Source organism: Pelmatolapia mariae, linkage group LG10_11 (genome assembly GCF_036321145.2).
Source record: "Pelmatolapia mariae isolate MD_Pm_ZW linkage group LG10_11, Pm_UMD_F_2, whole genome shotgun sequence".
Classification (NCBI taxonomy): domain Eukaryota; kingdom Metazoa; phylum Chordata; class Actinopteri; order Cichliformes; family Cichlidae; genus Pelmatolapia; species Pelmatolapia mariae.
The window spans coordinates 51,020,530-51,032,824 of NC_086236.1; the positions used below are offsets into that span (position 1 = coordinate 51,020,530).

Sequence of the window (12,295 nt, forward strand, 5' to 3'; positions counted from 1 at the left end):
ATGATTTGTTCATATGCGAGTAGAGCATTGATTGGCTGTTAGCTAATCAGCGGTACAAACATATAATAAACAGAAAATACATTTAACAAAGATGAAAAAGCATCACTGGCTTCTGGGCTCTAAAGAATAAAAAAATATAAAAGAAAATTTACATGAGATTTGTGTGTGTGATGGGCCTAAATTTGCCACATTAGGTTCAACATAGATGGGAATAATTAATTAGGCTTAAGAATATGGGGATTTTTCTCTCAGGTTAAAACTCTGGATATGTTAAAATAGCATAATTAAAACAAACCAACAAATTAAAAAACAAAACAAAAAATAACTGCGTCACAGACACAGCAGGACAGTTATTGTGGAGGTGATGATGAAACTGATCTAGTAAAGCAAAATCCGAGTTTAACTGGAAATCACTCTAAAACCTTTATTGGTTTTCCCTCTTATTAGAACTTTTGTCTTAGTTTTACTTTTTCTTGGAATATTACTTTCAAAATTAACATATATTTTTAGAACGGCCCCACGGGAGTCCCTGGTTTGAAAAAAAAAAAAAGTTCGTGACTCCGGTGCGTCAGCCTGTGACTTCACTGGGCTGGAAGGAGCAGAGATGCTCTGCAGGAAGCTCCCAGTCATGACTGTGTGAGCGGTGAGACGAGAGCGAAGCGTGGAGCGTGCCTGCAGCACCTCCTCTCCTCTGGCTGCAAACTTCAGACAACAACCTCTTTATGATGTGTGAATGGAAAAGCGCGCTGGAGTTTGATTTGATGGCTTTTCGATATCACAAAGTGGAATGGATTTCGCTGAGAAGAACAGACAGTTTGACTGGATCCTGTGCGGATGAAATTAAGTTTTTAAAGGATTTATAGAAAGGGGCTCTTGGTGGATACAGTTCGTACTGTGGCCCTGCAGAGATTTTTCACTGTGTAATGCATGTTTCTGAAAGCTCGGTGTAATTTTCTTAAAACTCCAAAGAGCGACAGCTTCCTCTTGTCATGAAAAATCTCACCATGGATAACATGACTGTGGAGAATGACACGTCAGTGCACGACAACCAGACCCTTGGAGTGTGGACTGACTATTCATTTGAATACAAGGTGGCCAGCGTGTTTTTGGTGACTCTAATATGTGGGGTTGGGATCGTGGGGAATGTGATGGTCATACTGGTAGTCCTGACCACCAAACACATGCGGACTCCCACTAACTGTTACCTTGTGAGCCTGGCGGCGGCTGACCTGATGGTCCTTACGGCCGCCGGGCTGCCCAACATCACCGACGCCCTGCACGGGCAGTGGGTGTACGGCTACGCGGGCTGCTTGGGCATCACTTATTTCCAGTACCTGGGTATAAACGCGTCCTCCTGCTCCATAACCGCCTTCACAGTGGAGCGCTACATCGCCATCTGCCACCCTATTAAAGCGCAATTCTTGTGCACTCTATCCAGGGCTAAGAAAATCATCATGCTGGTGTGGGCGCTCACCTCTGTTTACTGCATCATGTGGCTCTTTCTGTCAGACACTAAAAAGTTGATCTACGACAACGTGGTGCTGCTCACCTGCGCCTACAAGGTGTCCAGGAGTCACTACCTGCCCATCTACTTCACGGATTTCACGGTGTTCTACGTGCTCCCTCTCATGCTGGCCACGGTTCTGTACGGACTGATCGCCAGGATACTTTTCATCAATCCACTGCCTTCGGATCCGAAGGACAGCACCAAGAAGTGGAAGAAGGAGACGACTCAGGGAGGGAGGATGATTAGCACCAGCTCCTCCAGCAGCACCACGGCTGCCTCCCGCAGACAGGTAGCTCATTATCATCACCATCATCCCAGTAGCACTTTTCTGCGTGAGTTGGGTTGCGGAGGGACTGTATTTCTTTCCAATTAAAAACAAGTTAAGTGTTTCATTTCCAGCAGATTTATTCTGCTTCTCTGCTTTTCTTCTTCTTCTTTTTTTTTTTTTTTTAAATCCAGATAGATATCCTGACAATGAAATGTAGCCCTGCGTTCAGTTATGCTAGTCTAAGTTTAGAGTGACAGGAAAAAACCCGTCTGTTTGGGATTTGGAAGATTTTATACCGCATGAAACAGAATGAGAACACCCAACCTGGGTTCCTTGGCTTATAAGCGTTTCTTTAAAAAGAAAGAACGCTTTTTTAAAAGCCGTTTCTTTAGTGAAAGATGAAAAAACTAAAACCACAATATAACTGGCTCTGCAGCTATGAGATCAAATGGACCTCACAGCTTCGTGGATTACAGAAATTAGAATATGTCTTCTCGTCCTTATCTCCGTGTGAGGGGGTAAGAATTTTAAAAATCCAGCAAAAAGCAAAAAAATCTCAAAAATCCTCAACTGCAATTCCATCAATGCTGCACCCATATCAGAGGCGGGGCTACATTCTTAATGGTTGTGTTTCAGGCCGACATTGCAGGCGCACACGTGTCTGCAGTCACGGTGCATGAGTAGTTGGTGGATTGTTGCCTTTCAGACACGTCTGCAAGAAGACCTCACCCTCTCCTGACGAATTTTCACTCGGACCCAAGCAGACCATGCAAATGCCTAAACTATACTGTCCCTCTAGCACAACAGGGAGGGCCTGTCTTAGTAAGGGGGTTTATGGAGGGGGTTAGGACAAATTCATATACCTAAATGCAGCTTCTGTTAATCTTGTTTTATTTCTGAAAACCTTCCATTAAGCTTCAGTCCCTAAAGTACTGGTAACTGAGCCTGGTGGAGTGTAAAACCAGCTCGAGTTCATTTCCCTCCCTTTCTTTCTTTCTTTCTTTCTTTCTTTCTTTCTTTCTTTCTTTGTGGAACAGAGGAGATTCTATAGTTTAGGACTGAAGAAGAAGCAGAAATTTTGAGATAGTCCATCCTAAATATAGGCCAAAAATGAATTATCTTATCTTATCTATGTCTTTTGTTAAACACACTGCTACATGCAGTACTGCTAAACAGTGTAAAACAATTTCACCATCCATCTTCTGTTTTGTTTTTTCTTTTTAACATTTTAAAACAGTTTTATTCATAAAACTGAATCCTCTAAAGGTAAGGACACCATGCCAGACACCTAGGTAGGCTGCAGGGAGAGATGTTTGTTTATCAGATCAGGGGAAGAAGCCTTCCTGGAATGACAAGGGGGTGTGGTAACCCCGAGGGAGCTCCATGCTCTGTTGGGTAGTCAGATCAGTTAACCCTAACTCAAATAGACTTTTAGACATTTTCTCCATCAGTGGGGTTTTTATTCTAACACATTCCTGCCAAAGCACAGCCACATTTGCTTGTTATCGTCAGCATTCACAACTCAACACGGACACAACCAACAACCCCTCCCTCCTACCACATACCTTACCGAGTTACCTAAATGTCAACAGCAGCTAAGATTAGGCACTCCACTTGCTGATGGCACTTGCTCTGCCCCTATCCAAGTCAATTAGACTCACCTCACTGCAGCTGAGACAACACGTCATGAATATGGATACGGTTTGATTACATGCATGTTTAAACATCAAGATTTTTACCCGGCAACTAAATTAATAAATCCAAGCTTTGTAAAGTTGTGATTAACGATTAATCCAGTTACTTAATAAATTATATAAACATTAAATAGGTGTTCAAATAGGTCACTAATGTTGACGAAAGACTTTCAAGCTGGAAAGATTTTTATCTCATCAAATCTTTTCATTTTTTTTAACTGGATGGTTTGGTATGAGCCACTGATGTGTAGCATCAATGTTGCTTTGATTAAGTGATGCACCAATTGAGCAACAAGCTGATCAGCAGTATATACTTTTCCCTCTTTCCCATGTTAAAAGCATGGTAAAAACTATCCAGTCCCTGAGGGGTGTACTATGAAGCCAGATAAATGAGCCTAAAGTCTTCAGCCTAAAGTTTTCAGTGTCATTAAGGTTGCTTATGTAGCACACCCGAGTTTTGTATAAATCAGCTGTAAAAAGGACCCATTTTCACTATTGTTTTTTCTGATGACATTATCCACGAGTGACATAGGAACACACTGTACATGTAAACCTAATAAGCTTGCTTTACAGTACACCCATCTGGTGTGTGCTGCTAATTCAGGTGATTTTTGTACAATGTGAGTGACTCCACCCTAAAACACTTTCCAGATAAATAATTGACAAAACCCCAGTGCAGCAGTAAAAAGGTCAATCCACGCCTCGGTGTGTTTGTAGCCATGTTATTTGTGGCAATGTTTGAACAGACCTGCTGGCATTTTCACAGCTTTTAAGATCAACAAAGCTCTCAATTCAAATTATACCCCTAGTATACAAGTGCAATCATTAATCAGTGAAAAGACTTTCTGACAACTGAGGCGAGGCTAAAAATCTTTGATGTCTGTCACGTGTGCACAAACTGATCTCACAACTTTTGCTGCTAAGAAACGATGGAAAGTAAACCACAAAAGAAGATAAAGACAAAAGTAAAGAGGAAATAAACTTTAAATTCCCTTTTAATAGAAGGCACAGATAAACTCTTAGCATATAATTAAGAGGCCCAGAGATTCTTTCAGGGTAGTGGGGTGGTTAGCACCATTACCTCACAGCAAAAAACCCCCCAAAACATCCTGGGTTTGAGTCCAGGCTAGGCCAGTTTTGTGTGGATTTATCACGTTCTGTCCATGCTTGCGTGGGTTATCTCAGAGTGCTATGGCTTCCAAGTACAGTTTAAAGACGTGTAGGTTAGATTATTTGGTCATAAGTGTACGTGGTTGTGTACCTTCCCTCCCACCCTATGGCAGTTGGGATAGGCTCCAGCCTGACCACAAACCTGAATCGGATAAGCAGAAGCAAATGAATGGATAGGTCTTTCTTGTCATAGATATGTCTCTAAATGCAGCTAATGAAAACAGACTCAAAATGTTAAAAAAAAAAGCATAAAAAATGTTTAATTTGTCAGGTTTAAATGTGAAATAAATCTTGACAGGGATCTTTAAAGGAGCCTGTAACAAGAAGAGAGGTTCAAACTTTAAGTTTTTCAATTCAACACAGTTCAATTTAATTTATATAGTAACAGATCACAACAACAGTCAACTCAAAGTCCTTTAAACCTTACAGTAATAGTGAGAAAATCCCAATAAACAAATGATCCACTATGGGTAAGTGCTTGGCAACAGTGGGAAGGAAAAACTCTCTTTTAACAGGAAGAAACCTCTGGCAGAACCAGGCTCAGGAACGTGCAGTCATTTGCTGTGAAGAGCCAGAGATTAATGATTAAATGCAGAGTGGTGTGTAAACAGACAGAGAGTGAAAAGAGGTGAATGAAGAAGAGTTTTTGGCATGAAGCAGGTGATTTTCTGGTACTATAGCACGCCGTATTATAAGTTAGACCATTTTTGGCAACCTTTTCATGAAAATGTCCAAAGGTTGTGACAGTGTCTTGGTTTGCTGGTTCCACATTATCAAAGTTGAGCACAAATGTCTGAAGATAAAGGCAAAGTTCTGTATTTGATAGGGCCTCGGAATTTCCAATCACCAACCTGGAAAAGTCGAAGAAAACACCTACTTGATAACTTTGACACATTTACTCAGCTCTGACATTCAAATTTTGTTCATAACCACTATGGTCAAAGGAAACTCTTATTACTGTCCACAGTAATCCATGTTTGACAGTATGGCTCAGCGCTGGTACCTTCCTGCTTTTGCATTTGCATGCGTGAAAAGCTTTAGGCTGAGAGGTGCAGCATGACCCCTAAGAATACAGATCAGAGCAGGCATCAATGGCATGACATTGATGAAGTCAGACACAGCATAAAAATGAGGAGTTGAGCTGGAGGTGGGTCACGTTGTATATGAGATTTGCAAGATGGAAACACAGAAGTGTATCAGCTGAACCACCAGCTGTTTGCTTAGCTGTTATCAGCTGATATTGATACTGATATAAATAAATGGTCTTGACAAATTTACACTTTTTTAAAACAAGGTTTTTTGAAATTTAGTGTGGGGCAGCTTTCCTCTTCTGAGCTCAGTATTGTTGTGTTTAAATATTGTAGTAATGCTCCACCATGTGGGAGCAGGGGAATGATGACCCCATATATGCTGCAGTTTTAAATCTTTGAACCCTGGTCAGAAGTTTTGTCATGAGTTTTTAAATCATGGCGTGCTGTTTTTAAGGACATTTTTTGTGCCATGAAAGCACATGTTAAGCTTTTTGTTTGCCATTTCAGGCTGTACCCATTGTAAAGAGATTAAATAACCAACACAGTGGCTGGGTGGAGGTGGCTTAAAGGCGGGAGAACAAAGGTTCATAAGGTCAGGAGGTAAACTGCTTATCCCCGCCTCAGGATTTGATTTTACCTTTTTTTTTCTTTAGAATTTTACATTTTGCCTATTCAATTTGGCAACGCCACCAATTTTCAAATTATTCCAGTGCCTTCACATGAACCTTGAAATTTAAAAAATAAACAACTTAGATTTTCTGGTCAGTTGGTGACACCTGTGGTCACTAGTAACGACTTGTTTTGTTATTGTTGCTTTGTGTAGAGGTATTTTTAACACAATGTACTGTGCTCTGACATCTGAAACAAATGGGCTGTTTTACAGGAAAAGCCACTTCACTAGCTGAATGTTTCCAATGAGAAGCAGAAGTGTTTGATGTTCTGCAGCTGTATAACAGGGATGTTGATAGGCTGACCACACTGAGAACAAATTTGTAGATGAACTACAGAGTTGCATACATTAAATAAATTGAATCCCAAAGGAATCACAGTCAAAACTATGCAGAGTGTTAGTTACAGACAAAAACTAATATTAGCAAAAAAAGTTAGGGGTGAAATTTCATACACCACATAAAGATGTTTTTACATTTAACTGTGGGGAAGGCGCAGCTGCATGTAAAGACAATGTCGATGCATGTTAGGGTGTTGGTTTTGTGCATGCTGGCTCATAGCTTACTGGGTAAAAAGCAGAGTTTAAATTGCTGTTGAACAGCCCTGTGCAGTAGTGCAATGTGTTGGGCTTCATTTACACCTGATGAGCATTTAAAAAATGAAATTAAACAAATCTGATTTCATTTTGTAACTTTTTATTATGCTGTCTGAAACAGGTCTGTCTTGTAAATGAGTCATTGAATCTCAATGAGATTACCTGTAAAAATAAAGGTTAAATTTTAAAAAAAGGCTTCTTTAACACATGAATGAATTTTTTTCCCAGGTGACAAAGATGCTCGCTGTGGTGGTGATCCTGTTTGCCTTACTTTGGATGCCCTATCGTACCTTGGTGGTGGTCAACTCTTTCCTGGACAAGCCCTACCTGGACACCTGGTTCCTGCTCTTCTGCCGTCTCTGCATCTACCTAAACAGCGCCATCAACCCCATCATCTACAACGCCATGTCTCAGAAGTTTCGTGCCGCTTTTAAGAAATTGTGTCACTGTGGCCCTCAGCGCATGGAGAAACCCGCTTCCTACAGCGTGGCCCTCACCTACAGTGTCATCAAGGAAACGTCCAACGGGGAAAGTCCTGACCACTTCACCACAGTTATGGATGAGCTCCACACACCGTCTGCTCAGTACCTACCTGACAGCATCCTGCCAAATGCCAAAAAGATGGTGTATGAAGAGCCTTCTCCGTCAAGCAGGGATGTCAAGGCCTGACTAGAAACAACCTTTCCACCTGAAGGTGGTATCAGAGATTCTGACAGCTCCAGTATTGATTCTGACATGTATTGAGTATACAGGTTCCAGCTTTATTTCTCAAGATTTTTTCCTCTTGTAAATGTTTGTTTTATTTGACAACAACATTTGCCAGAAGACAAATAGGATGCAATGGGATGAGCTGCCCCGTGCTGTAGGCTTTCTTGCATTTTTGTGTGAAATGCAAGAAGAAAAGAGAGAAAATATCAACAAATAGGAAGTCTTAATTATTAATGCAGGAAGTGATCCTCCTCAGCCCTATGATGTAATACAAAAGCACCTTTTCTATGACCTTTACCATAAGCTTTACAGTATAAACTTGCATGGCACCGATTTGTTATAAGTTGCTGTATAGCTGTATGACAAATTTGTTGGAAGTAGGGTGCCTTCTCATCTCATCTTTCTCTCACTAAACAAAACCAGACTGTTGAATAAGACATTAAAGTAGTAATCACACTCAAAAGGAAATTTCATTAGTGGATATCATAGGTCTTTGTGATAATAGCCTTGCCATTAGGGACCTTTATGGCAAGTTTAAAATGATTTAGCTGTCTAGCTTAACTCTTTGTTTGTTCCCATTAGTCTGATAGTGCCACTCTCAGCCACAGCAGGCAGCTGTTTTCAACAAACAGCTCACGCTCCATACTACCCGCTCAGTACAAAACAGCAGACAGACAGATTTAGCAAACACTGCTGTGGATGTTGAGCAGATCAGATATTCCCCTGGGAGTCCGCATTTGGTCAAACATTTCATATTTAAATTCAATTTGCCAGCTGATCAGAAACATTTTCACTGCAAGTGAACAAAAAAAGGAGAAACTCCAGAGTGTGCCTGAAACACAGCTTAATCCCTAGTCCATTCCCTCATTATCAAACAATACTTAAATAGTCAGCTTCAGACAGAAGTATATACCTAAAATGGATGTTCACTCATTTTCATTTCATTTTCTTAACCGCTTGTTCAACTCGAGTTTGCAGGCAGCTGGCGCCTATCCCAGCTATCGTAGGGTGAAAGGCAGGGTGCACCCTGGGCAGTTCGCCAGTCTCTTGCAAAGCAATCACATGGAGACAGACCACCATCCACGCTCACCTTTACAGCTAAGAGAAATTTAGAATCACCTGTTAGCACAACACACATCCTTCAGGGAAGCAGGCGTACCCACAGTGACTCCACACATCACAGTGAAAACATACAGTGGATTCAAACCTAGGAGCTGGCTGTGTGGTGAGACCTTGTTTATGTACTAATGTTCTTCATATTTATGGCCGATGTGACTGTTGAGCGATCACTTTCTATTCGCTTTACTCTCTCCCTGTTATGGGAATGGAGCTCTTAATTTCCTTTGACCTAAAGTGGTTAGTAACAGTCAGACGATTACTTTTATCACCACAAGTATACCATAAGCATATCACATTGCACACTGACAGCTAATCATAGCAGTATTCTGTTACATCAGCAGTTCGGTTGATGACTTTCTGTCAGTCTAATGACATTTTGATATAATTTCATTCTCTGGCCAGGTGTGTGTTAGCATGGAGCAGGTGCCCATGTTGTATTATTCCTTTTGTTAATCTTAGTCACAGGACATGGCAACATTCATGAGTAGACCAAGAGGATGTGAACCCTCCACCATGACATGCTGTCACACTGGACTAAAGTTGAAATAGCAACACACTAAACACACTAACACACAAATAAAGATAAATTATTTCAATGGGGTGGACAACTAGATGCTAGCACAGGTGTTCAAGAGTTTACAGTGAACCTATAAATGTGGTTCATTTAGACGCGTCCCAGCAGATTCCTGGGTTCAAGTTTTCATTTTATTTATCATCACGCATTTTACATGTAAAGTTTATCTGTAATGTAACTAAGTGCTTTTGCTGTAAAGTAACATTTTACTTTATTTTATGTTTACATTTTTGAGTGTTCTGTACAATATTAGACTTTTGTTTTGTTTCTGTGCTTGGACTGCATACACTGTATCACCTGTACATCAAAGCCTCTCATTTCCCAGTCAATGAAATGTTCTGTCATGATAAATATTTATATTGTTTGCATTACCCAGCCCCATAGGATATCGTTTTACCAACCCTACCATACACAAAAGCAAATACAAAACTGTTTTTCCTTTGCTAATGTACCACTAGAAGCCCTGTATTTCACATAAATCCAATGCACATGACATTTTAGTCTTGCTACAGCACTACAGGGAAAACACAGATGTGGAATTATGTGACCTTTTAAAAATAGGTCCAAATATGAGAACAACTTTATCTTGCTTTCTCAATTTAAAATCCTCTGATGTCTAACGATTTCTCTGTGGATTTCAAACTAAACAGTGACAAACACTAAAGTCTTCTGTTGGCAACTGTGACTATGACTGCTGTGGAATTAGAGCCCGTGGGGGGTGAGTGGCCGGTGTATCATAATGAGAAGAGAAGAATGTGTAGCTCTGATGTGCAGAAAGAGAGGCTGTTTGTTAAAGGGTCCGGTAACAGTCGTGACAGTAATTCACTGAAACTGCAGATTGCAGCACTTTTGTGGGATTTATCTGCTCAGCAAAACCCAACAGAGCAATGATGGAAGGTGTAAATAGATCGCAAATACATGCCATACTTGAGCTGGCGCAATCCACACTGTGTATATAGCTCACACCCCGCTATTAAAGGATGAATTTTCTAGTGTTTCTTTGAGCTACGTGTACAGTGTGTGTAATCTGAAGACGGTTCAAGGGGATAAATAAGTAAGGAGCTCAGTGAGAAGGGCCTTTTTTGTGCTAATCTAAAGGCTTTTTTCTGTCAATATTGTGAAGTTGCTTGAAATTGATTGTGCAGTGCAATGTGAAATTCAATTGGTATTGTGTTTTCAAACGTGTGCCAGCAAAATGGAATTTATATTTTTATTTTTTATGAAATAATAGCTCATTTTGATCTATTGTTCCATCAGTGTGTTTGCCATCATTTCACAACAGCGGGTGGGGGCTGAACTCCAAAGTGGAAGAAAAAGACCGTGGTTTGTAGTAGTTGTAGCGTAAAGTACCTCTTATTCGTACAGGTTTCAATTTCTTCCTTTGTTCTCGGTTGAAACATATTTCATTTCTTTGACGAACAGCTGCGATGGAGATTTTGTGTTCTGCACGGTGCACTGTCTGCAGCATGAACTCAGGCTTTTGTGAAGTGCTACCTGATGAGTTTCCATCTGATGCAGTGTGGGGTTTTTTTGTGCACTTTTCTTTCTGCAGGTGACTTTTCTCTGCTTTATCAGTTTGATGGCTTGTTTTGTATTTTGTAACCTTCTTTGTCAATAATAAACACAGATGATAATTACACGACGCTGGAGATGGTGCATTATTGCTATGTCGATATACGCTCTTTTGTTCCCGATTCTCTACAACTCCACCACTTCTGATCTATTACCAGCAGCCATTGAAGAAACTGCCTCATCCAAGACGCCCTTATGAATCAGGCACAGATAGCTCTGCGAGCTGCGATCACACCGAGGACATCAATCACAGGTGTTGATTGCTTCGTTCTGAAACCACTCAGCATGCGGTGGCCTCGTCTCCTCTCACTGAAAACTATCAGAACCCAAATGTGCTCAAAACAAATAATGTGACACCCATGTGAAATTTATGTTTACTGTAGGTAATGTCACTAAATATCCGATCCATCAAAGCTCCCTCAATTTTGTTAAGTGATAATGCCACCACTGGAGTCACACAGTAATTTCCCATGCACTGTGATGGAGCTGGAAAGAGCTTAATGTGCCAGGAGAGAATGTCCCTGGAACACGGAGGCACTGTTTGCCGACTGCATTTCATCAGCTGCACTCACTCTAGCTGTAATCTGACTGGCACACAATTGTTTTCACAAATGCATGTGAAGACACAGATTTTATTTTAATCCCCCTATTGTTTGTTGCTCTGGGTCTAATTTGTAAACTTATTTGGAAAGCTTTCTGCTTGTGGTGGAATGTGAATAATGAAAAAAAAAGGTCTTTTCAGGAACTCCCTTATTCAGAAAGCTCTGCATATTTGAGTTGGCAGGTTTTATACTGGATGCCATTCCTGAAGCAACCTTAAAGGGATTTGCGTCTTCTCAAAATAGTGATCTTTCACATCTTAAGTGAATGTGAAAAATGCTAAACCATGGAGCTACTAAAAGTAAGAATAATATTATCCATCAAATTCATCTGTAGCTTTCATTATTGTATCTTTTTTGATGAATAAAATTACATTCGTATGGAAGCAGAGAGTGTTCTAACTGGACAAGCAGGGGGATGACAACTGACGCGTGAATTTTGAGATGTCTACCAGCTCATCCCTGCTTGTTATTTTATCACCGCTCTAGCTGGCTGTTCTTGTCAGGCTAAAATGACCCTCTGGCCACTGGTAAATGTCCCAGTGCTCCAGATGGGCAGTCTGCCACAGAATGTTTTAAACTATGGACTCAGGCTCACGTTCTTCAGTATGCAGATCTAATCCTTTTTAGCCTGACTTGTCTGCTTTTCTTTTTTGATTGTTACCTGCAACGTGTTCTAACTAGAAACTGCAACTAAATATTTTTGGAAACAGGAGTATAAATATAAGCTAAACAGAATCAAACAAAGTGTGTCTCAAAGCTATAACTCTGTCCTTTCTTTAGTTTATT

General features: G+C 40.6%; 1 protein-coding gene across 1 annotated transcript; it reads left to right on the forward strand.

Annotated features, from left to right (window-relative positions):
• Positions 1-617: 617 nt before the first annotated feature.
• Positions 618-10,975, forward strand: trhra (thyrotropin-releasing hormone receptor a). The gene is made up of 2 exons (XM_063487694.1): positions 618-1,796; positions 7,163-10,975. The coding sequence occupies exons 1-2, from the start codon at positions 990-992 to the stop codon at positions 7,601-7,603; spliced, it is 1,248 nt and encodes a 415-aa protein (XP_063343764.1). The 5' UTR covers positions 618-989; the 3' UTR covers positions 7,604-10,975.
• The last annotated feature ends 1,320 nt before the right edge of the window (positions 10,976-12,295 follow it).

Excerpts from the sequence above, each read along its gene's own strand:
- trhra (XM_063487694.1), top strand. The coding sequence starts at position 990 with ATGAAAAATCTCACCATGGATAACATGACTGTGGAGAATGACACGTCA. Across the intron at positions 1,797-7,162 it reads CGGCTGCCTCCCGCAGACAG|GTGACAAAGATGCTCGCTGT; the intron begins GTAGCTCATTAT and ends TTTTTTTCCCAG.